The sequence below is a fragment of the Mustelus asterias genome, chromosome 12, assembly GCF_964213995.1.
Source record: "Mustelus asterias chromosome 12, sMusAst1.hap1.1, whole genome shotgun sequence".
NCBI classification, from domain to species: Eukaryota; Metazoa; Chordata; class Chondrichthyes; order Carcharhiniformes; family Triakidae; genus Mustelus; species Mustelus asterias.
In genome coordinates this window covers 98038973-98064274 of record NC_135812.1, presented here as the reverse complement: position 1 = coordinate 98064274, position 25302 = coordinate 98038973, and the positions used below count along the sequence as shown (strand labels likewise).

General features: G+C 40.9%; 1 protein-coding gene and 1 pseudogene across 2 annotated transcripts in view; one reads left to right on the top strand and one right to left on the bottom strand.

Moving 5' to 3' along the window:
* The window catches only part of pgs1 (phosphatidylglycerophosphate synthase 1), a 57815-nt gene that overhangs the window by 2509 nt on the left and 30004 nt on the right, over positions 1-25302 (top strand). For both annotated transcript variants that reach the window (XM_078225683.1, XM_078225684.1), the window contains exons 2-7: positions 5603-5798; positions 7790-7867; positions 9904-10003; positions 11944-12133; positions 13435-13613; positions 22611-23138. In XM_078225683.1, the coding sequence (XP_078081809.1) occupies positions 5603-5798; positions 7790-7867; positions 9904-10003; positions 11944-12133; positions 13435-13613; positions 22611-23138 (1271 nt within the window). The remainder of the gene's footprint in view (positions 1-5602; positions 5799-7789; positions 7868-9903; positions 10004-11943; positions 12134-13434; positions 13614-22610; positions 23139-25302) is intronic.
* On the bottom strand, positions 14453-14571 carry LOC144502173 (5S ribosomal RNA; annotated as a pseudogene).

Sequence of the window (25302 nt, the reverse complement as noted above, 5' to 3'; positions counted from 1 at the left end):
GATGCACCATAGAAAGCATTCTTTCTGGTTATATCACAGTTTGGTATGGCTCCTGCTCTACCCAAGACTGCAAGAAACTGCAAAGGACCGTGAATGTAGCCCAATCCATCAGCCTCCCACCCATTGACTCTGTCTACACGTCTTGCTGCCTCGGAAAAACAGCCAGCATAATTAAGGACCCCACGTACCCCAGTCATTCTCTCTTCCATCAGGAAAAAGATACAAAAGTCTGAGGTCACGTACCAACCGACTCAAGAACAGCTTCAGCTGCCATCAAACTTTTGAATGGACCTATCTCGCATTAAGTTGATCTTTCTCTACAGTCTCGCTATGATTGTAACACTGCATTTTGCACTCTGTCCTTTCCTTCTCAATGAACAATGGTATAGTGCGCAAGAAACAATACTTTTCACTGTATAATACATGTGACAGTAATAAATCAAATCACTGCCCTTTAAATTTGTATTTAATTCTCTTGGAACCATCCCAAAGGTGTTCTTAGCTAACAAGTGCTCTTTTCCCTTTCTCAGCCAGTTAACTTTTCATCCCAGAACTATCCTTCATGGTGAAAGTTTTCCCGGCGATTCTCTCTTTATTGCCAACAAGATGAATCTTCCAGCCTTGTTCTAACTCATCACAAATTTGGTCTTTCTAATCCGAGTGCAAGCTCCCACCTGTATTTTGGCCTCTCGTTGCTCTGTCCTGGATTCTGACAGACTAACTTTCTCTGTGGTGTTCAGAGATCATTCGGAAAGCCTGTATCCTGATTTTAAAAATGGCTTCCTCTACAACCCATCCCCTGGTAAAGTGATTCACATGGCCTCGTATCCAGGTAGAAATGCTGATTAGTTGTCCTTTAGACCCCACCTCTATCATATTCTGGAATTAAATGGATAGTTTGAAGTATGATTATTTACAACCTGACCTTCTCAACACCCTCTTGGGACTTTGGAGACTCCCAGTAAAACTCTAAGTACGGATACTTCTTTCATGGTTTCCACATGTGACCATCTGGCACCTTCCCTGCAGCAAAACAACTTGGGCCTCCTTTTAATCTTTAATGGCCAAATCACTCCTCTGTTGTCAGGCAAACCAGCACTGCTGCCTCACAGCACCAGGGACCTGGATTCGATCCTGACTTGGGTCAGTATCTGTGCGAAGTCTGCAAGTTCTCCCCGTGTCTGCATGGGTTTCCTCCGGGTGCCCCAGTTTCCTCCCACAGTCTGAAATTTTAAATGTTAAATTCTCCCTCAGTGTACCCGAGCAGGCACCGGAGTGTGGCAACTAGTGGATTTTCATAGTAACTTCATTGCAGTGTTAATGTAAGCCTACTTGTGACACTAATAAATAAACTTAAACTTAAAAATGTTAGAGCCCATCTAAATTTGAAGACACTGTCCCAAAGCATAACAATCTCATAAATCTCATATTTTAACACTAACTTGTTTATATACAGGTTTAACAGTGAAATCACTATAGTCACTTCACAATTAGTGTGTTGATGTCCTTTGATTTTACAATTGAATATCCACTTCTAACTTTTATTATTTCTATTTTATCAATGTATGGCAAAAAAAGATGTGATGTGAAGTTACATTGTTTGATCTATAAATCACTTAGGTTGATTTGATATCTGACAAAATGAATTTTGCTCATTAGATCTGACCATGTGTTAGAGATTGTATTCCACTTGTATTCAGCCTTGAAAACGCTAATTGTTTCAGGTTGTAGATGCTGGAGCAGTTGGAGTTTTCAAGGCAGATCAATTGATTGTTGTTAGACACGTGTCAAGGGATATGGAGCTAAGGTCGACAAATTAAGTTGAGGTACAGAGCAGCCATGATTTTTTTTTTATTCGTTCATGGAATGTGTGTTTTATCGGCAAGGCCAGCATTTATCACTTTGGAAGCTGGTGAGTTATTTTCTTGAAGTGCTGTAAAGGTGCTGTTAGAAAGGGAATGACTTTGGAGGCTGAATGAATTACTCCTGTTCCTGTGTATTTTTATGTTACACAAATGTTGTGGCTGAGTTTAGAGTTAGCATTATCTGCTTTTGTTTCCACACAGTAAAAATTTTATTGAGCCTTAGAAAATAGTTTGAGAAGATATATAACATATTATTTGAGTATTGTTTGCAATAATATTTTCAAGACAATACTCTCGGATGCACTGTTTTATAATGACTGAGTATTACACCATGCAAAGCAGAGTGTATTACTCTCTTGCTATAGTGTAGCAGTATATCTTTAAGGACACAGATTCTGATTGTTGTAAGCAGGTGCCCAATGAGAGAATAAGATTTTCTTTGTAGATTGGCAACTGATTCCAAAATCAGATAAAACTGCTGATTGCTGATCTATTCTTCTTGTTGCAAACATTGGACTTCAAGATGGTTATGTGTTAAAATGTCTTCTTTAACTTAAGGTGAAACAGAACATACTGGAAAAGGGAATGATGGTCATACTAAACATTTCTGTTCGGAGACAGGTCCATGTGATCTGGTGGCCATGGGAGAGAAGCTAACAGAAACCTATTGAAATATCAAATAATTTCCACAGCTTCTGCAATAACTCTCAGTAAAGGAGGAGGTGCTTTATGAAACATGTAGAGGGAGATAAGGCAGATTACTGCTTTTTGGAGAAGCTACAAAGCTACAGCTGTAAGAGCTGGGTGAACCATTTTGGATTTAATCAAATAGGCTGCTTGTAAGAATTGGGTTCCTGTGCGAAAGGAAAAGAACAGAAACAACTGGACTTTTGGAGCTTGAGGAACAAGAAGTCGATTAAGTGAACCTTGTTTCTGGAAGTCGTTTCTGGAAGACTCAGGCTGCGCGGGACAAAATTTGAAGGACGCAGGATCTTTCAACTTAGCAGACAGGGAAAGTTGGAGTAACTTTAGATGTATAGAACATAGAACATAGAAAGCCACAGCACAAACAGGCCCTTCGGCCCACAAGTTGCGCCGATCACATCCCCACCTCTAGGCCTATCTATAGCCCTCAATCCCATTAAATCCCATGTACTCATCCAGAAGTCTCTTAAAAGACCCCAACGAGTTTGCCTCCACCACCACCGACGTCAGCCGATTCCACTCACCCACCACCCTCTGAGTGAAAAACTTACCCCTGACATCTCCTCTGTACCTACCCCCCAGCACCTTAAACCTGTGTCCTCTCGTAGCAACCATTTCAGCCCTTGGAAATAGCCTCTGAGAGTCTACCCTATCCAGACCTCTCAACATCTTGTAAACCTCTATCAGGTCACCTCTCATCCTTCGTCTCTCCAGGGAGAAGAGACCAAGCTCCCTCAACCTATCCTCATAAGGCATGCCCCCCAATCCAGGCAACATCCTTGTAAATCTCCTCTGCACCCTTTCAATGGCTTCAACATCTTTCCTGTAATGAGGTGACCAGAACTGCGCGCAGTACTCCAAGTGGGGTCTAACCAGGGTCCTATAAAGCTGCAGCATTATCTCCCGACTCCTAAACTCAATCCCTCGATTAATGAAGGCCAGTACGCCGTACGCCTTCTTGACCGCATCCTCCACCTGCGAGGCCGATTTAAGAGTCCTATGGACCCGGACCCCAAGGTCCTTCTGATCCTCTACACTGCTAAGAATGGTACCCTTCATATTATACTGCTGCTTCATCCCATTGGATCTGCCAAAATGGATCACCACACACTTATCCGGGTTGAAGTCCATCTGCCACTTCTCCGCCCAGTCTTGCATTCTATCTATGTCTCGCTGCAACTTCTGACATCCCTCCAAACTATCCACAACACCACCTACCTTGGTGTGTTCCTTTAATGCTAACCATTTGCCAGAGGTATAATGCACGGCAAAAAGGGTTGTAAAATGTATTGCAATTGTTGATAATGCAAAAATACCTATTCCTTGGTTTTGTGTATTAGCTGTCTGTTAAATAATCTTTAATCTATGTTGATTTTAATTTGTTTGTTACAGTAAAAGTTTTAAAACATTAAAACTTGTCCTTTGGTCATTTCTATCAGTCGATGGCAGATTTATGTTATAAAATGTTATGGGTCAGGACAAAGACCATAACTCTCATTATGCATTACTAACAATGGCTGAAGTGAAGCACAAGCAAAACCTTTCTCTCTGTATGCCTTGACTGATCAGGAGGATCTCCCTGAGAAATTGACAGCCTGTTCAGCTTTTTGGTTGGAATTTGTAATTTAACAAAGAACAAAGAACAGTACAGCACAGGAAACAGGCCCTTTGGCCCTCCAAGCCTGTGCTGCTCATTGGTCCAACTAGACCATTTGTTTGTATCCCTCCATTCCCAGAATGCTCATGTGACTATCCAGGTAAGTCTTAAACGATGTCAGCGTGTCTGCCTCCACCACCCTACTTGGCAGCGCATTCCAGGCCCCCACCACTCTCTGTGTAAAAAAACATCCCTCTGATATCTGAGTTATACCTCGCCCCTCTCACCTTGAGCCCGTGACCCCTCGTGATCATCACCTCCGACCTGGGAAAAAGCTTCCCACTGTTCACCCTATCTATACCCATCATAATTTTGTACACCTCAATGAGGTCTCCCCTCATTCTCCGTCTTTCCAGGGAGAACAACCCCAGTTTACCCAATCTCTCCTCATAGCTAAGACCCTCCATACCAGGCAAAATCCTGGTAAACCTTCTCTGCACTCTCTCTAAAGCCTCCACGTCCTTCTGGTAGTGGGGCGACCAGAACTGGACGCAGTACTCCAAATGTGGCCTAACCAGCGTTCTATACAGCTGCAACATCAGACTCCAGCTTTTATACTCTATACCCTGTCCTATAAAGGCAAGCATACCATATGCCTTCTTCACCATCTTCTCCACCTGTGCTGCCACCTTCAAGGATTTGTGGACTTGCACACCTAGGTCCCTCTGTGTTTCTATACTCTTGATGGCTCTGCCATTTATTGTATAACTCCCCCCTACATTAGTTCTTCCAAAATGCATCACTTCGCATTTATCTGGATTAAATTCCATCCGCCATTTCTCTGCCCAATTTTCCAGCCTATCTATATCCTGCTGCATTGTCCGACAATGTTCATTGCTATCCGCAAGTCCAGCCAACTTCGTGTCATCCGCAAATTTGCTGATAACACCAGTTGCACCTTCTTCCAAATCATTTATATATATCACAAATAGCAGAGGTCCCAGTGCAGTAAATCATCACAAGACGTGCATGGGAGCTAAAGTGTCGAAATCTTGCCTTTAATTTTCTAAGATATCTTAAGTGAATGGATGAATAAGCAGTCAGATTTGAGATCTGCTTTGTGCCCCATGTCTATTATATGTCTGATTTTCCGACCAAAATGGTCCCTCGTAATGAGCCAGAGTGCATTTAAAAACATACATTGTGCATTGAGAAAAGCTTACGTTTTGAAAAATACCATAAGTAGCAGAGAAGTGGAGATTGAATCTACATTAATTATCAGTGTGCTGTGATAAATGATGATCAAACTGCTAATTTCCATTAATTGAATAACTTTTTAACCACTCGATCAACATGTAACAAGTGTTGTCCATGTAAATTCTTGTACTCAACCAACATGCTGCTATTTTTTAAACAAAACTTTTTTTGTGGCTAGATCCTCATATCTGCTGTTGGCTCCATTATTGTGTCAAACCAAACCACAGGCTGACCTGCCGTCTCCTCCTTGCTGTGTTTCTGCGCACAACATTCAGCGATTCCAGTGGATTGGGGAACTTGTTCCAACTTTTGGAATTTCAGGCAGTCAGGTGAAGATCCTGAATTCCCCCTCAGAATTCTATGATACAATGAAGGTGAGTTAATGAGTTGATTTAAATGAACAAGCTGGATTTGATTGAATTCAGGGCAGGTGAACCATATCTTCTTGTTTCTATATTTGGTCAATAAATGCCAATACCATTCCATTTTCTAATGCTGAAATTGTCTTTTGTATATGCTCTTCCACAAGCCCAACTCTATTCACATCAATTACTCTGGAAAAATGCCTCATGATTTTATTTATACATTACCATTGTACATGCATATCTTAGGCTCCTGCACTGTATCATAAAGTGTAATGTTTTTCAGTTAGAGTGTTAATGCTGGTTGAGATTTTGCTATGGTACTTGTTCCTTCTTCTTCATGATCAGAGGATGAAACTTTGTCTTGTTTCTTTCTGTATCTAAGTTTGATCAGTCGTTTCCAGTCATGTTTGAGAGTAAAGTTGAAGTGTTTTTTTTTAATAGCTTTTTGTGGAAGTTTTTAGAGTTGACTCCTCAGTGCGGTAATGTAGTGGTTTGTTGCTGTATTCCTGAGATCTGGATTAAAAAACCAGAGAACCTGAGTTTGAATCTTACCATGGTAGTTTGAGAATTTGAATTAAGTCGATGAAGCTGTCACGTTGTCTTAAAAATCTCAACTGGTTCAGTCATGTCATTTGGAGGACATCTGCAGTCCTCACATGATGTGCCCTGTATGTAACATCAGTTCCACTTCAACATAGTTGACTCTTGCCTGTGCACTGAAGTGATGGTTGTGACAACACTTCAGATCAAGAAGAAGGTCCACTACCATCTGAGGCCAATTAGGATGGCGCCTCATCAGTAATGCCAACATCCCTAGGTGGATGAAGAAAGTTAAGTGCGCTGAAGATAGAATTTGTGTTTTAAATATGCGCACTTCTACTTTACTGCAATGAGGCAGTGATAACAAATGGAAAGGTGGGCAGGCTGCAGTGCATTCTTTCATCTCTGCAATCTGCGTTTCATTCCGCTTTGACACGGGATTGAGTTTGCCCCTTCTGTGGCAGCAGATGACTCGAGCGAAATGGTTTTTCTCACTCTGAGCCAATTTGGTGTTGAGTGTTAGTATTCTGTACAAAACAGCTTAAATTTCAATGATGACTTGAGGTCTTGCCCAGAAGAAGGAGGGGGACAGGTGTGAGTAATATAAATGTAATGTCGGATATGTTTTTCTGAGGCTGATTTAGGAATTCAAGTGTGGAGTAATATTCTGTCCAGCTCGTGCTGTGTCTGACACTGGGTTTAAAAAATGTGGGAAATTTTCATTCACAGATTAATGAGCATAACATTGACACATTGCAAAATGTAAAGTATAAATTCATTATCTTTGTTATTTGTGAAGAAATTGGTCAGAGCTTTAAAATAAACTGCTTTAATTCTAGGTTGTATTAAATCTGTGAGATTAAATAGAGAAGGACATTTCATTTTAAAATTGTACCCGTATAAAGTAAATCATAATGGGATAAAAGTTATCATGAGAAAACAGTAACAATCAATAATGATTATTTGACGTAGTTGTACTTATTTTTAGAAAGATCCTGTTTTTTTTCAAACATAATATAATTAAACAACAAATTGTAATCAAAACAATGATTATAATAAATTGCCAACACTGATTTTACTGTCATACATATGAACAGGCAGAATGGGTCAGTGAGACTAGAGTATAGTCTACATTAATGGGGATTAGGCTTTCAATTTCTAATGTATCCCTTTTGCCTCAGTTTAATAGCAGTAGCATAGAACCATAGAATTCCTACAGTGCAGAATGATGTCATTCAGCCCATCGAGTCTGCACTGACTCTCCAAAAGAGTATCTTACCCAGTCCTTGGCGCTGTGAGGCAGCACTGCTAATCACCAAGCCGTCATTATAAATTTGCATAATCGTGAAGTGAATTGCAGAATTGTTGCAGCGCAGAAGGAGATATTTAGCTCATCATGTCTGCACTGGCTCCCTGAATAAGCAATTCATTTGATGTTTTGTTTTGATCTTTGTGAATAGGAACACATCAAAATGGCTAAGGAGAGAATAGTTATGGCATCTTTATACCTCGGAACAGGACCTTTGGAACAGGAGCTGGTGGGTAACGTACTGGAGGACCACAGAAGTTAATTATTGAATGGTATTTTATTTTGTGTTTTTATGGGAATTGTGGATTAATTATGGTAATTATAGCACGAGGTATAGTAAAGCCCACAAATGACTTGGGCAAAGCACCATATTGTAACTTCAGGTGCATGGAGAATCCAGCATTGCTTTGTGCTTAAATTGTTTGCACAAAGGAATGGTTCTCCACGAAATGGGGCCGTTACTTACTGCTGTCATATCCCTCTGCTGGGACAAGTGGCACTTCTAAGAAGACCTGTGAGTAGATTATCCTGTTGCCACCTTTTGTGCCTGGGATTCAGCTGGATGTGGGGATAGGAAGGGGAACTAACTCCTATTTGAGGGGAATTAAAAGACTCTCTTTGATCCCTGATATCAAAGCAGAAACTGCAAATGCTGGAAATATGAATTAAAAACAGAAAAAAGTACTCAGCTGACCTGGCAGTTTCTGTGAAGAGAGAAACTGCTAATGTTTCAAATTGGATACAGCTCTTCTTCAGAACTGAGCCCTGATGTTTGCCGAGCCCTTTGTCTAGTTTGGGGAAGTTTGGGGCACAATTGTACATGCAAAGCAGTGGTCAAGAAATCCATGGTCATTTGCAAAATATGACAGTGAGCAGGATGGGTAAACATGTTGCCCTCTGCAGAATTGGATCCTTGAGATTTTTGGGCACTGAATTAGTTTGGACTCCAAATTTTTATTTTGGCTTCATTTTGATAGTGAAGTCGCTCAAAACAATGTGCTTACTGGGAAAACATTCAGGGCAGCCTTCCTATGAATGCAATGGTTGTACTTTTAAAAATATCATTCAGTGTTTTGAACTTCTGCTAAACTGGTCTTTCCCTTTTAAGCTACTCAATATACAGGTAATTGTCACTGTTTGTAAGTTACTGAGCACAGTTAGACGGCCCTAATTTGTTTGTACATTTTAGGCTTGAGGTTAGAAGAGCTGAGACTGAATATCCACTTTCTCTCTCCCATCCACCCCACTCCTGTCTCCCCTTATCTCTCTCTTGCCCTCTCCCTCCTCTGTTTCCCTCTCTCTCTTTCTCCCTCTCTCTTTTCCCCCAACTCTCTTCCTCCTGTTCCCCTCGCTCTCCTCCCCCTCTCTCCTTCACCTCCTGGTCTCGTCCCCCCCACCTACATTCTCCCTGGCTCCCCCCACATTCCCCCCCCCCGCACACCCCCCCAGTTCTCCTCCCCCTTGTTGCTCTCCTCTTACCTCCCCCCCCCCCCCCCCCCCCCCCCCGCTCTCCCCGACCTCCACGCTCTCCTCGACCCACCCCCGCTCTCCTCGACCCCCCCCGGCTCTCCCCCCCCCCCCCCCACTCCAACCCCCCCGCCCCCGCTCTCCTCTCTCGCTCCTCCGTCTATCCAGTATCACCATAGCTGCTTTCGCTATTGTCTACAAGTGCTTTCATTCCAACAAAACAACCTGTAAGCCCCTTTTTATTCTCTAGCAAATACGTCATCTGGGCTTGTTGTCAGGTAGAATTCAGAATAGATCACATGAACCCCTTTCCTCCTTTTTACCCTGAATTATGAAACACAGTCCAAAAGCATATCGATCTTACAAAAGCTTGCATTTTCAACAGTGTAATTGTGGATCTATAACTCAATTGGGAACAAATTGTACAAATACATTTTCTTAATGTGGTGATTCTGGACCTCATCTGTATAATTGACATAATTGGCATTTGATTTGTAATGAAATGCACACACAATCCATTTGGAGCATCCCTAACATTGTCAGAAAATCTGTCCAGACTTGAAGTTATTCTGATTTTTGAATGATTCTTGAAAATATGCAAATCTTGTACCGATGATGTCTCTTCCCACTGTCCTCCTTTAAGTTACACTGAGGAAGTAACAATAAAATATTGAAGTTTAAGTATGTTTAATGTTTGAAATTTACAAAATGAAATCTTGAAGTTTTATTAGCTCCAATGGAATTAATATTTCTGTTTCAACTAACAAAATATATATTTTATCTCCTTGATTTTATCAGGTAGATTGCATAGAAGAAACATTGCAAAGATCACAGGAGGAGGCTATGCTATCTGATCTTAGAGTTTCTGTTCTGCTAGATTGCATAAGAGGGTCAAGAGGTGTGTAGAAGGTAACAATTGTTACCTTTATAAAGTTTAGATTTTCCTTAAATGTAACATAACATTATCATAATGAGGCTGCAGGTTAGTTATTGAAATTGTAATAATTAATGTTATAGTTGGTTAATGAAGGCCAGACATATGTTGTATGCCCTATATTTACTTTCTCTCATTAATATACATTGCATTCTAATAAACAAAGCTGTAGTTTGCCACCTACAGCGCATTCGTTATTGTGAATTGTAATTTGAAAAGACAGTGAAAGGTATTGCCAGTAGCTTCTATTGGCGAGACAAAGATAAGTGTGTTGATTAGGCTTGTACGCCTTAACTGTGAGTTATGGGTGAACAAATATTCTTATAGATTTCTACAAGAAGGTTCCTGTTATGGCCTATTTTTAATTTGGTAACAGCGAATCCCAAGTTCTTTTTTAATTGGAAGAATATGCAAATAAAATGGGAAACAGAATTAAGGCTATTCCTCTCTAAGGGACAAAACAAGATGCTAATTGCTTCTTTCCCTCCTCCTCCTCCATTGACTACACTTGGGTCTGAACACAATTGATGTAAGTTGAAGCTGAGAGCATGCTGTGCCTATATTTTCAGTCATTACTAGTGTGTAGTATGGGGTGATGAATAATGGACAGTTCACAGGCTAGGCTTGTCTCTTGTAAACCACTAGTTCAAAATCTAGCATGGATAGAGGATTGGCTAACTAACAGTAGGCAGAGAGTTGGGATGGAGGGGCATTTTCAGGATGGCAACCTGTGACTATTGGCACGCCATAGGGATCAGTGCTGGAGTCATTATCAAGTCAATAATATATATTTACAATAAATATTAATGACTCGACCAAGGGAAGTGAATGTACTATTGCCAAGTTTGCAGATGACACAAAATTAGGTGGGAAGGGAAGTGATGAGACACAGAGGGGTGTACTCATGTTAAGTGAGAGGGCAAAAACTTGGCAATGGAATGTAATGTATGTGATGTTATGTACTTTGGTAGGAAGAATAAAGGCGCTGAATATTATTTAAATAGAGAAAGACTGCATAAAGCTGCAGCACAGAGGGGATTTGGGGGTCCTTGTGCATAAATCACAGAAAGCTAGCATGCAAGTTCAACAGGGAACAGGGAAGATAAAAGTAATGTTGGCCTTTATTTCAAACGGAATGGAGTATAAAACTAGGAAAGTCTTGCTAAAATTATTCAAGATACTAGTTAGACCACATCTAAAATACTGTGAACAGTTTTGATCCCTTTACCTAAGGAAATATATACTGGCATTGGAGGCAGTCCAGAGAAAGTCCACTAAGTTGATCCTGGGTATGGAGGGATTTTCTTATGAAGACCGGTTGAGTTGGTTGGGCCTGAACTCATTGGAGTTTAGAAGAATGAAAGGCGACTTTATTGGGACATATAGAATTCTGAAAGGACTTTACAGGGTAGATGCTGTGAGGTTGTTTCCCTTTGTGAGAGAGCCTAGGACCAAATCTCAGAACAAAGGGTTCGCCATTTAAGACAGAGATGAGGAGGAATTACTTCTCTGAGGGTAGTGAATCTGTGGATTCACTACCCTTCTTTATCGCAGAAGGCTGAAGAAGCTGGGTCGTTAAGTATGTTGAAGGCTGAGATGGACAGATTTTTAATTAGTAAGGGAATCAAGGACTATGGGGATAAGGTGGGAAAGTGAAGATGAGGCTTATATCAGATCAGTCATGATCTTTTTGAATAGTGGAGCAGACTTGATGGGCCAAATGGCCTACTTCTGCTCCTATGTCTTATGGTCTCATCTACAATGCCTTCTCCAAAGTGGAAAATACTTTTTAAAATTTCAAAATTTTGGCTGCAATTTATTAAATCTTCCCCATTGAACATTTTGACTTGGGTGTTTTAACTGAGCGTTGACCATCCTTGCTGTAATTGTGGTCCTCTATCTAGGCAAGAAGAATTCTCGAACTATGCTGATTCCACTGCTAAAGAAGTTTCCAAATCAAGTGCGTGTTTCTTTGTATCACACGCCAGATCTCAGAGGAATTCTTAAATTCCTACTTCCAGAGCGGTTCAATGAGACAATTGGACTACAACACATCAAAGTCTATCTCTTTGATAACAATGTGATTATTAGTGGGTGAGTATGAAAGAAGTTACATTTATAAATAGTATTGACCTTGATATTTGCAGCGGGGCGAGGAGGTGAGAACACAGTAGTAATGAGAACAAATTGGGAAATCATGGAGGTGTGGAGAACAGAGCGGCAGGAATTTGGTTTGCTGCCTGGCAGCTGCCCAGATTGAGATGCTGAACAGTTGCAGGTCAGGGCAATTAACTGTAGAAGTCCAACTCCATAGTTGAAGGGGTGTTGGTCGGGATGGTGGTAGGGAGAAGAGACAAGTTGTAGGTGGACTGGAGTTGTGGGGTGGTGGTCGTAAAATTGGGGTTCAGGAGGTTCAGGCTGAAAGGTATTGGACAGGGGTGGGAGTATCAGCAGTGAGGTGAAGACATGTCTAGCAAAAGGTTTGTTTGAGGGAAGAAACCCGGTTTCTCTTGGCCCACAAGCTGTGCTATTAAAAACCAGCTGCTCTTGTCTCTCCCATTCAGTTGTACTGTGAAAGCCTGATTTAAATATTATAACAGTGTTCCACCATTCCATGTTGGAACACAGGCATGCTATGCTAATCCATGGTAAAAATGGCAGTGGCGGTGGGTTCCAACACAGGCATATTTCGCAAACCCGTGGTAAAAGTGGCAGTGGATTTGGGACACTTTTCCCAATTTATTTTTACCTTGAACCCTTCCTGACTTCATTCGGTGTATTGTGAAGAGGGTGCTTAATGTAAACTCCATTTAGTTTTAATTATGATAATGGCCATCACTCATTTGTTATTGGTTTTGTGATTTATCAGGCTGATTAGTTGGGAGGTGTAAGTAGTTTGTGTAAGGGCTGAAACAACTTGGAAATATCAGTGGCTTGCTTTTACATAGTGCCTTTAATAGCAAAATGCCCCAGTACTTTTCACCAGTGCATTTCAGACACAAATTGACACTGAACAAAAGAGGGAGATATTGGGAGGGGTGACTGAAAGCTTAGTCAAAAAATAGGTTGAAAAAGGGTCATAGAGGGGGAGGAGAGGTGAAAGGCAGAAATGTTTAGGTGCCAGAAATTGTTGTGTGATTTACTCTTTAATGGTGATGAGTACTAGTAACCTTGCTATTATTTCTTTCGCAACATCCTGCCCAGTGAATCAATGACATCTTAAACCACTGTGGGTAATGACAGACAGGTATGTTGGGGAGGGTGGAGCCTGTGTGATGTGTGCTACATTCTGCACGGTGACGCTGGTTAGTGTTCTGAAGGTGCTGACGTTTTGGGAGCCGGAATAGTAATGCAATCTTCAGGCCTTAATGTAATCTTTTTTTTTCACTCTCTAGAGCAAATCTGAGTGACTCCTACTTTATGAATCGACAGGATCGTTATGTTTTACTCCGTGACTGCCATGAGATAGCAGATTTCTTTGACGAACTAGTTAATGCAGTCAGCGACGTCTCACTTCAGTTGCAGCAAAATGATACCGCTGATGTGAAGCCAGGAATGATTCACCCATTCACAGGTAGGGTAAATGAATGATTTTCCCAAGAACCACTCAGTTTGTGTTGGAGCCTGTACAGTCTTCATTCTCCCTCTGTATAGTGGATGAATCACTACACCCTCACTTCGTTGAAGTCTTTGGGGCCATTGAAAATTAAAACGCGTTCAATCCTTCAATCAAGGCTCACTTGCTCCATGTTCTCTGACCCCATCAGAGACTGCCTTTGGATGGCACTACCCATGATCCTTTTTTATCAATGTATTTGGCCTCACTAGCTCTTCTGAGCCCAAATACAATTCCCACAACTCCAGTTAACCACCTTTGCTGGCTCCAATTTTTGTTCTGAATTCTTGATCTTGCAATCTATTCATTTTTCAAATGGAATTCTCATGTCTTCTGCGTTGCCAGAAGCATAGTTTCCTTACTCATTTTCCCCTCAAGTGATTTTCCATTTTTCCCCATTAGCTCCAATGGGACACAAGTCTCATACATCCTTCCCATGTCCGGGGTTGCTCCTTTAAAACTTGTTGTACAGAACACGAGAAAAGTGGAACATCAAATGGATTATCCTTCTCCACCTCTGATCCCACAATCACTTGTCAACATGACCTTTAATGAATTTTTGGGGATGTTTTTCATTATTGAGCTTCAGTTTCACAATTTAAAAACACCTCCTGTGGTGTAGCAGGTGGGGGATAGAGGAGTGGGGAGCAGGACTGTGATGGGTGAAGGATGATGGGGGATGAAGAATTCTTTCAGCATCTCTCCGCTATGACAACAGGTCATGGGTGCAGGTTCTCCAGATATCAGTTGCCTACCTATCTATTGATTGTGTGGAGAATGGGTGATGTAGCTGCAAAATCCTAATGCACCTGGTATTCCCGGGCAGTCTCCCATCCAAGTACTAACCAGGCCTGAGTCTGCTTAGCTTCCAAGATCAGATGAGATCAGATGTTTTCAGACAAGTATGGCTGTAGACAAAGACAGTAGCTCCAACAATGCAGCACTCCCTCAATACTGGAATGAGACTTGAACCCACACTGTTACATATTGTGGTATTGACACAAGGAAATACAGAAGGTTAAAACTAACGGTGCTTTATTTACAAGGTGTGTTCACAATAGGCTGCTTCTTCACTCTGGCAGTGTCCCCCACTGGCGACCTGTGACGTCACTCCCAGTGACGACATGCATTTATTAATACACCGTGTACTGCAGCTCCAAAAACTCAATGTAAATACATAACATTTTCTCCCCCTTTAAATTGAACATCGCCAACAATTTCAAACAAGTGTAACATGAACAATAATCAATAAACAATAATCAATGTGTTAGGTGGTTTAGAGGTCATCGCTCTCGGAACTGTTGATCATGAACCTCTGGCATTTCTTTGCATTAGTTGTAACCTCTGCCGTTTTTGACTTTGCATGAACGTCATCAGTGGTTGTTTTGACGAGCGTCGAGTTTGTAACTGGAGGTTGACTCTGTGTTTGGTCTACAGGTGAAATGTTGCTTTCCTCAACAGTGTCCGTCGGTGTCAGACTTTCGGGAAGGTTCAGGTCAGGACTTTGTTCAGTTGAATCCAGATTTTCAGCAGCTTCCATTTCCGGCGGATTGGTTCTTCCCGCTAACAGCTGGTCCACATTTCCTCTGGTTTGATTGGTGTACAATACAGGTCCAGCCTGTGCAAGGATCATGGCAGGAATCCATTTCTCTCCTGTGGAGTAAATCCTGGCCACCACTCCTTGGTGGAAGAGACCATGTTTTGCTTTGTTTTCCCACTGTTTATCTGTCCTTGTTGTTTGGTGGAACGATTTCTTTCATTTTTGAGGTTCCCACAAGTTGAATGCTGAGCGTAGTTGTCTCTTCATCATTTTAGAGATTTTGGTTGTTGAATGAGCGATATTTCTATACATCAGTAGGAATTGAAGTCAACGTGCACCCATTGTCAAACCTCTTCTGGTCGTTCCCAAGGATGCAATGGTGCTAAGGGTGGCAGATTTCTTACTTTCACTCATGAGGAGCACGTTCCAACTTTCTCTTCAATCTCCGGGTCTGATTCTGGCCACCAGAAATAGCTCCCTGATATTTATTTCATGTGCACAATTCCGCAATGACCCTCGTATAATTTGTTTAATACTCGTCTTCTCGATGGTGAAGGAATGATCATTCTGAACCCCCAAAGAAGACATCCTGACTGTACAGACAGTCCAATCGTCTTGAGGATGGTTTCAAGTCAGGTTTTAGTTCTGAGGTCTTACCTAGTAATACCATGTCCGTTTCTTCGGAGAGGATCGGATTGCTCAGTGTATTTCTTCACTTGCTCTGAAGTGATTGGTATACTATCTACCTGTTCCAATAGAAGATACCTCCATTCGAGTACTTTGACGAATGACTGGTAATGGTGAAAGTCCATCTGCATTACGATGGCGACTTCTTTGACTGTCGATACTTGATGGTATAAGTACGTGCAGACAGTAGTGATACCCATCTACATTCTACTTGCCACAAGTGACAAAATTCCTGTGTGTGGTACAAAATTGTCATTAATGGACGATGATCCGTCAACCGTGTGAACTTCCTTCTGTACAAGAATTGGTGGAATCTCTACTCCAAAGATAGTCCCTAAGGTGCTTCAATTTCGATTTGTGCGTAGTTACTTTCAGCTTTGCTCAATGTTAGAGATGCAAAGACAATGGGTCTTCCCTCACTCAATGGCATGATGTGGGATACCAGCGCTCCTGCACTATAAGGAGATGCGTCACACTAATTGTAAGGGAGGATCGAAATGTGTAAGGACTTCAAATTTGAACAACGCTTCTTTTGTTTGCACAAAAGTGTTATTGCATTGATCTGACCGCTTCTTCTTTTGGCAACACAGATTATACAATGGTTTTAAAATAGTTGCAAAATTTGAAACAAATCTTGCATAGGAGTTCAACAGTCTTAAGAAGGATCACAACTGGTTAATATTCTGAGATTTTAGTGTCTCTGTGATAGCCGTGCTCATCAAAGGAGATTTGTGGCGTCACACACGTGTCCCACATACTTAACAGAGGGCTGAAAGAACTCTCACTTGTCCTTGCAAACTCTCAGTCCATAGTCTTCTAATCTCTGAAGAGTGGCATCCAAGTTCCGAAGATGTTCCTCTTCGTCTCTTCCAGTGACTAAGATGTCACCCTGATAGATGGACTCTGCTCAGGATCTGATCCATTCCTCTTTGAAACAATGCTGGAGCTGATCTAATACCAAATGATAATCTTTATGTCCCACGATTGTTAGAAGTTCCTGTGACGACTTGTTCACATTCATCTGTAAGTATGCCTGGCTCAGGTTGATTTTGCTAAACTGTTGGCCTCCTGTCAATCCAGCAAACCGGCATCAATGTGGTGTAAGGGCTATTGTTTTGCTGCACAGCATTGGATTAAGGGTGACTTTGAAGTCTCTGCAAATCCATACGGAGCCATCCTTTTTAATGATTGGTACTACTGGTGTAGCCCATTCACTAATGCTGACGGGTTCTAAGACTCCTGTCTTCACAAGTTGTTCCAAGTCAGCCTCCATTTTCGACCTGATAGCACAGGGTACCGACTGTGCGATCAAGCATTTTGCTTGGCTTTTTTAATCTTCAATTTAACTGTGATGTCTTTCATACTCTTGACCCTTTTGCATAGCATGAATATTTCTCCTTTTATTCTGTTAACATGCTGTTTTGCTTTGCTGTTCTTATTATTTTTGCTTGTAGCTTGCTTTTTCTTCCAGCAGGCGCTCTAAGTGACCTATTTTCCACAGCTTCTGCTTTTTAAAACCATTGTATAATCCTTGTACCAGCATTCCCCAGCTGAATGGCCTGGCTTTGCACATCGGTTACGAGTTTTAAAACTCTTAAAATGCCGGCCGAATCAATGCCTGTGTATCCAAATATTCAAACTCACTTGCTGAACTTCTTTCGCAGCCTTCGAAACAGCAATTTCAATGGTCTTTTTTAGAGTCCACTCTTGGCTATAAGCCAGTTCTGTATGCCTCGCTTCGTGGAGCAGACCAGTCTGTCCTGAATCTTATTCAGCACATCACCAAATTCTCAGTACTCTGCACATCTTTTTAATATAGTCATCAATTATGCAATTGGTTCCTCCTCTTCTTGATGTCTTTTGTGGAGTCTGAAACACTCTGCAATCACCCAAGGCTTTGATGAATAGTATGCTCGCGGTATCTCTACATTAGTTCACATGTTTTAATGCCTGACTTCTCCAGTTGCACTAAATTCCTAAGGAGATCGAATGTTTTTCCTCCAATCGTGCTCAGGAACTTGGGCACCCTAATATCTTCTGCAATTTTGCTTGCCTGCACACAATAGTCAAAACGCTCAACATAGGAACCCCATCGCTCCACATTTTCATCAAAAGGTCCCACAGGGCCAAAAACTGCTGCCATTTTCTTCCTAACGGAGGTTCCTTGTATGCCAATTTGGCAATGTGTTTTCAGCAACTACCTTGTCTTTTCTCATTTAAACAAGGCAACAACCCGAGCTTCAGCCTCTTTTTCCAAACACCCCTAGTTTTATAATTGCTCTGCAGAGGATCGTTACTTATGTCCACCTTGCCCATGATGTCTGGAGGACATGCAAAAGCTTTTCTTTTTTCCAACTTTTTATTATTATTTTTCTCCTCTGGGGTGGCAAGCAAGCGGTATCGATGCTCCGCGGCAGCATGGAGAGTTCGAACTAACGTGCTTTATTTACAAGGTGTGTTCACTACAGGCTGCTGCTTCACAGAATCCCTACACGACAGAAGGAAGCCATTCGGCCCATTGAGAATGTACCGACCACAATCCCACCCAGGCCCTATTCCTGTAACCCTCATTTACCCTGCTAATCCCCCTGACACTAAGGGTCAATTTAGCATGGCCAATCAACCTAACCCGCACAACTTTGGACTGTGGGAGGAAACTGGAGCACCGGAAGGAAACCCATGCAGACATGGGGAGAACGTGCAGACTCCACACACGGAATTGAACCCGGGTATCTGGCGCTGTGAGGCAGTAATGCTAAACACTGCACCACTGTGCCGCCCCTGGTTTTCAGCCATTCAACTCACTCTGCCAGGTTCCTGCACTAGCGACCTGTGACGTCACTCCCGGTGACAACATACACATATTAATAGACAGTACTTACTGCAGCCACTAAGACTTAATATAAATACAAACCGACATTCTGACTCTGAAGTAAGAGTACAATCACCGAACTGACAGCTCACTGGGGTTGATGGGTATCAGCTGGTCACGAAGAAGCAGTTGATTGAGAAGAAGTTGTTGTTGTTCTCGGTAAAGATGGAGGTATCAGAGACAGGCCCACAGCCAGTCAGGAGGTAGAAAATCCCAGAGACTATTGATGCTTTACCTGAGGCTGAAAATGAGAAAGTAATAATAGAATTTGAATATTAATTCTAAAAGTTTAAATGGATGGCAAACAAAATAAACAACATCTTCTGTATCTTATTTATTTCCTGTACTTGTGGTGTCAGCCCTGACAGTTTGCATGTGAGACACAGATCCTTAGCTCCACAGTGACATCCAGTGGCCAAGGCATGTAGGCCGACAGTAACTTTTCCCAACACTCTTCTTGCTGAGTCAGTTGTTGAGGTGCATAGATTTAACATTGAAAACCTATAATACATTGTGACGTCTTGCAAGGAACATAATAGAAAACTGACAAATAGGTTGACATTGGAATTTTCAATTTATTTTTGAGATTAAATGTTCTGTCTTGTTTTCAGCAAATAAATGTTTAGGAGAAATCTTGTGCCTTTGAGTGTTACATTACAATTATTTTGTTGAGGAAATATTTAACTTGACACTGCTATAATTTGAGGCATTATTTTTTTTATACATTTCAAGTTTCCTTTTTTCAATAGGCTTGTATTTGAAATGCCATTAGAGCATGTCAGCGTCTCTGGGACAAAAACTGTGACTAAACTGTGATATGTAAATAATACGTTTGAAGAATGGTTTCTGGCAATTGCTTCTCTAAAAGATGTTTCACTGAAGCAAAACTGCCCAGTAAATTAAACTGTCACTTCAAATACAGGAAAGTGGATTTTTCACCGTATTGATTTGTGAATAATCGTAATATCTTAGTCATAGGGCTATTGCCAGAATGTTTAAGAACTGTTCATTGCAGTCCATTGACTACTAGCTGAACACATTATCCTTACTAATGTTGACTATAGGGACTTCATTGGAATTGAGTATGGCCACATGGGCATCAACCCTGAGATATTTGTTCTTGCAATTTATGTTCTCAGGGCTTTGTTTTAACAGGAGCTGCATGATCCTTATTCATAAATGAGCACTAATGGTTTAGCTGTGAGCCCAGACTGTATTACGAATGTGATTTCCTGCACTTGGTTCATGTGATCTTCATTTTTATTAAATTACTGTAAATGAAAATTCCAGTTAAAACCAGTTACCTCATGCATAAAATTGGCATGAAATTGGGCATGTGATTCTGGAAGGACATAGTTCCTCAAATTAGGATTTTAACTTTAGTTGAAACAATGTGTGTGTGTGGTGTGCATGTGTATGCGTGCATGTGTGTGTCTATTTAAAGCTAGATACTTCTGGTAAAATTGTTTAAATTATTTAGTAACTGCAGTGGGGCAATATATTTTTGTGTGTAAAGCATCAAGGAAGTTGATGGCATCAACATTCCGTCTGTCAATTACCATTTCTTGTCTGCTCTGTACCTTTACTGAATGCGTCAACGTTTAGATTCTGTTTGCATCTCTACCAGTATTTTACAATGGGGACATTTAACACAGAAAATTCTACACCATCTTATATGGGCTAATGTTCATTCTAATTATACTTGCCTATATTTGGGATATGGACATCACCACCAAAGATGTATTGATTACCAGAACATTTGGATAATTTGTTTGATTACTCCAATTTTAAATTTTGGTGTGACAAATTATTGCGAAGTTTTACTGACAATGGTATAACAATGTTGACATTTATTGCAAGTATAGGAGTAACTCAAAGCTAACTGATCTCTTGTTGGCTACCTAACCCTATTTTAAATTAATCCTATTCTACCTCTCTGCAATACCTATTGGTGGTCACTCATTCAGGTGATTAATTAAAATAAACCATAGGAACAGGAGTAGGTCATTTCTCCTGTTCAAGCCTGTTCTGCCATTCAGTGAGATCGCGGCTGATCTGCAATTGAGCTCCATGGGTCTTTTCACTATGTCTCCTGACACAGTTGGTTAATAATCTCTGTTTTAAATTCACAATTAATCTAGCATTATTTGACATTTGCCAAAAAGAGTTCCAAACTTCTATCTGCTGTTGTGCTGTAGAAGTTGTTATCACTGATTTCTTATGAACTAACCACTGGAGACTCAGAACAGATTATGATCACTTTATGTTTCAAGCATATGTAGAGGGAGCACTACTTCAGAGAGGTTTCTGAGCAGACTCTGATATTTACATGAAGGTTGCATATCATGCTTTGCAATGGACATTGTTTAAATTTTGATCTAACAATACAGATAAGTTTCACCAAAACAGGCACATCTTGTACTTGTCACATTTGCCTTGTTTTCATTGCAGAGGCTGCTAACTTATCTTGGTATGTTTATCCTCTATATCTAACACAGTTTTGTTGTCTGACTCCAAAACTTGTTATTGCTAAGAAGGTCAGTTTTTACAGTTCTTGCAAGCTGTACAAAGGTGCTAACCTTTGTAACAGAGGAGAAGCTGGTTTTCTGTAACAAAGGAATTTGTAACCACTTTTCTAATTTTCTAACTAAGTATTCTTAAACCTCAATACGCAATCATATTAAATCCTCAATCTTTGTCATTTTTGTTCCCTCATCCCCAACAGAAGTGTTTCCTAATTCACTCCTAAGAGGTCTAAAGCTCTTTTTTAGATTAAATCCTCAGACCCAGATATCCTAACCAGTGTTTCTCTCTCTCCCCTATCTGTGACTGAGTTACATGGAGCGTGTCATAACCATATAATGGCACAGTCACAAATAGTGGGTCTGTTTTAGAGATAGATTTGAGGTCAGTAACACTGGTCATTCCATCATTGTTTTCTAATTCTCTTTTATTCAGTAGTTCACCATACGATAGTGTAACTTGGGCAGGGATTAGGGTGTGACCTGATTGTTATATGAGTTAAGTTCTGTGATCTTTGCTCTCTTACCCTCAAGTAAACTTTAATGCTCTTTAGGAAGGCAGACCCATCTTAATGAGATAAAGGTGGGTGCTGTTGGTAGTTGTTAACTGAACAAATAGATAAACGTTTTGTACTAATTTGCACCTAAGTATCCATTGTTCTTGTTTCTCCCCTTGTGGCACATAGTAAACTACAACAAACTCACCCTTTGAGCTGGCTAAAATACATTCACTTTTCCAGGGCTGCATTTTCCTCTAGATTCTCACCAGCTATTTAAGTTTGTTTTCTTAAAGGAGACTCAATCACTTGGCAGTCTTAGTTGGAACTGACTATAAATATGTTTTGTTCTATTTCTAAAAACAGGAATTTGTGGACTCCTCCTTCCTTCTGTTACCTCCCTGTCCATAGCTTGGTCAGTAACCTTTCTATTAAGCTGACTTCCACTTGGCTGGCTGGAGGCCCAATATGTCCACCTCTTGTATCCGTGAATGCATTTTCTCTAACACACACGAACACTCTCTGAATATGTATGAAACAAGATAATGATGCCCTATTACTCATAATTGTTCAGGACAAGTAGATATTTTCCCACGTTATCCTCCACCTGACAAATTTGTGCCCACTCATTTAACCTATCCATGTCCCTTTGCAGATTCCTTTTGTCATCTTCACAACTTACCTTCTGACCTATCATTATATCATCAAAATATTTAGTAACTATGCATTTGATCCCCTTCTCTAAGTCTTTGGTGTAAATTGCAAGTAGTTAAACCGAAAGTTGTCTCGATCACAGAAGCAGCGTTAGTTAAATGCACTGTTGAAATTATTTTCCAGGCAGTCGAGCAGAATTCTGTGCAGCAGCAAATAAGAGGATCATGGCTGTGGTGAATGAAGCAAGAAGCAAGCAGCACTGCAGAAACCGTATAAAGGACTTGTTTGAAGATAGTTCTGAAGAAGAGTTGCTTGTGCCCAGTGACGTTGGTGGAGCTGAGAAACGCATAGATACATGGATCTACCCCATAATACAAATGAGGCCATTTGAAATAAGAATAGATGAGCAAGTGACTGAAACATTAATGATTGAAGCTGAGGCGAATTCTAAGATGTATTTGACTTCAGGGTATTTCAACCTCACTCAAGCCTATATGAATCTTATTTTGGGCACCAGTACAGATTACCAGATACTACTAGCCTCACCAGAGGTGAATGGCTTCTTTGGTGCTAAGGGTGTGGCAGGAGCCATTCCTTCTGCTTATGTTTACATTGCCAGACAGTTTTACAGTAGAGTATACCAGAGTGGGCTGCAGGATAGAATAAGACTACACGAGTACTTCAGGAAAGGCTGGACCTTCCATGCAAAAGGTAGGTGGGGTTTTTTTGAACAGCGATAAAACATTTTAAATCTGGATTTTAAAGAAAATATATATTTTTTTGTATGTTTGAGTTGGTTTGTCTGTCCCTCTGTTTTCCATATGAAACCTTCCCAGATTTCACTCAATTCACTCTAATTTACTAAAGGACTGAACTATGGGATTGGGAGGTTGAAAGTTGAACTGTTCAATGTTTTTAATTATTGTGACCATCGACTGCACTTATTGTACCCTTCCTGTGAAAATTACCTCGTGGAATTACCTTGTTGTGCCTGGAACTCGCTGCCGGGGGAGGGAGTGGAAGCAGATATGATAGTGACTTTTAAACTATCTTCACAAATACATGAATAGGATGGGAATAGAGGGATCTGGTCCCCAGAAGGGTAGGGGGTTTTAGTTCAGTTGGGCAGCATGGTCGGTGCAGGCTTGGAGGGCCAAAGGGCCTGTTCCATTGCTGTAATTTTCTTTGTTCTTTGTTCTAAATCTACAAAGGGTAATTTTACCAAGTACCAAGGAAAGGAAAATTCACTTTATGCTCCAGTTGAGTATTTAAGGTGTGCCTCTTGTAGTTGAACATTTATACTCTTAATCTGACTTGGTAATAATTCACTACGTTGATAGATGTGGGCTCAAGCCGCACTCCAGGACTTGATTATGTTATATACGTTTGGCAGTTCAGTATTGTATTGAGGGAGTGCTACATTGTCAAAGTTGCTCTTCAGACAAGTTGTTAAATTGAAGTCCTTTCTTGAAGAGCAGAAAATGCTCTCTGTATCCCAGCTAACTTCCTCTTAGAGCAAGGACCGCATTCAAAAAAATGTTAATTTATCTCTGCTGCTTTTGGGATGTTGCTCATGCAGAATGGGAGTGTAACAACAGCCATTGCACTCCATACATAATTCAGCATCTGAAGGGCTTTGAGACGTAGTAATATGTAGACAATTTAACATTGTTCTGTGAAAATGATATTACGGAATATATATGTTTTTGGAACACATTTTCCACTGATTAGATTAAGGTGATGACAACCTGATTATACTATTGGTATACCAATAGTATATAATGTTACATGTTGGTTAGTGGAGGGATTAAATGACTAGCCCTTGACCACATTACAATAGGTTAGTGTCTGTCATTATATAATTTCTGTGGTATAATTATAGGATTCCACTCAGTGGTGTTTTTCCACAAATGCTTCAAGTGCAGGTGTCCAACCTTCACAAGTGGACTTTGCTCTTGATAATAAACAGCTGGGCACAAATTGATAACTTGCTTCATTCACAGACAGTAAGTGAATTTGGTGTAACATTCAAAACTAATTCCAGTGGCATAGCTCAGTGTCAGTTCTCCTCAGAAACATGGGGTGGTGTGGGCAGTAGGAAGTAAAGCTTGGGATTATATGCTGTCCCTCCCGTGGCCTGATTCACTTGCTTTTTTAGCATAGCCTTTTTTCTGACTGTTCCGAGAAAATAACCACCTGCATTTTTTCAGCATCCTGCTCCAGGCCCCATGTTGTGTGTCACAACCTCCTGTTCAGAGCTTGAGGCCTCTGTTGCCCATTGTGTTGCCAGCTGGGGTGAAGGGATGAAAAGATTCCAGCTTCCTCGCTCCAGTGCTTTGTCACTTGACCTTTTCCTTGCGGTGAGATATTTGAAGACAAAAGTGTCTTGTATTTGTTCTCAAGGAACTGTTTGAAGCCTGGCTCTTGGGCACGGGACAAAACAAGTGTCTTCATTGTATTAGTTCTGAATTCTACAAACTGGATAAAAACAGAAAGTACAGGATATTCTCAGCAGCTCACACAGTATCTGTAGAAGGAGAAACAGAGTTAGCATTTCAGGTATTTAACCTTTCATCTTATTGGAAAAAGTCAGAAATGTAATAGTCTTTAAACAAGTGAAGGCGGGTGGAGGGTGCGATGGGGGGGGGGGGGGGGGGAGAAGAATAAAAGGAAAGGTTTGTGATAGTGTGGATAGCAGAAGAGATTAAATGACTGAAAGGTTTCATGGTGCAAGAGGTGCTGTCAAAGGGAGTGACCCTCTCCACATTCCGCCTTTCTTTATCACTTACTCTTTTTTGCTTAATTTAATGCTCTGACATTGCTGTACTATTAACCCTAGCTTTATTTTTGAAATTCACTTCATTATTATGCCAAA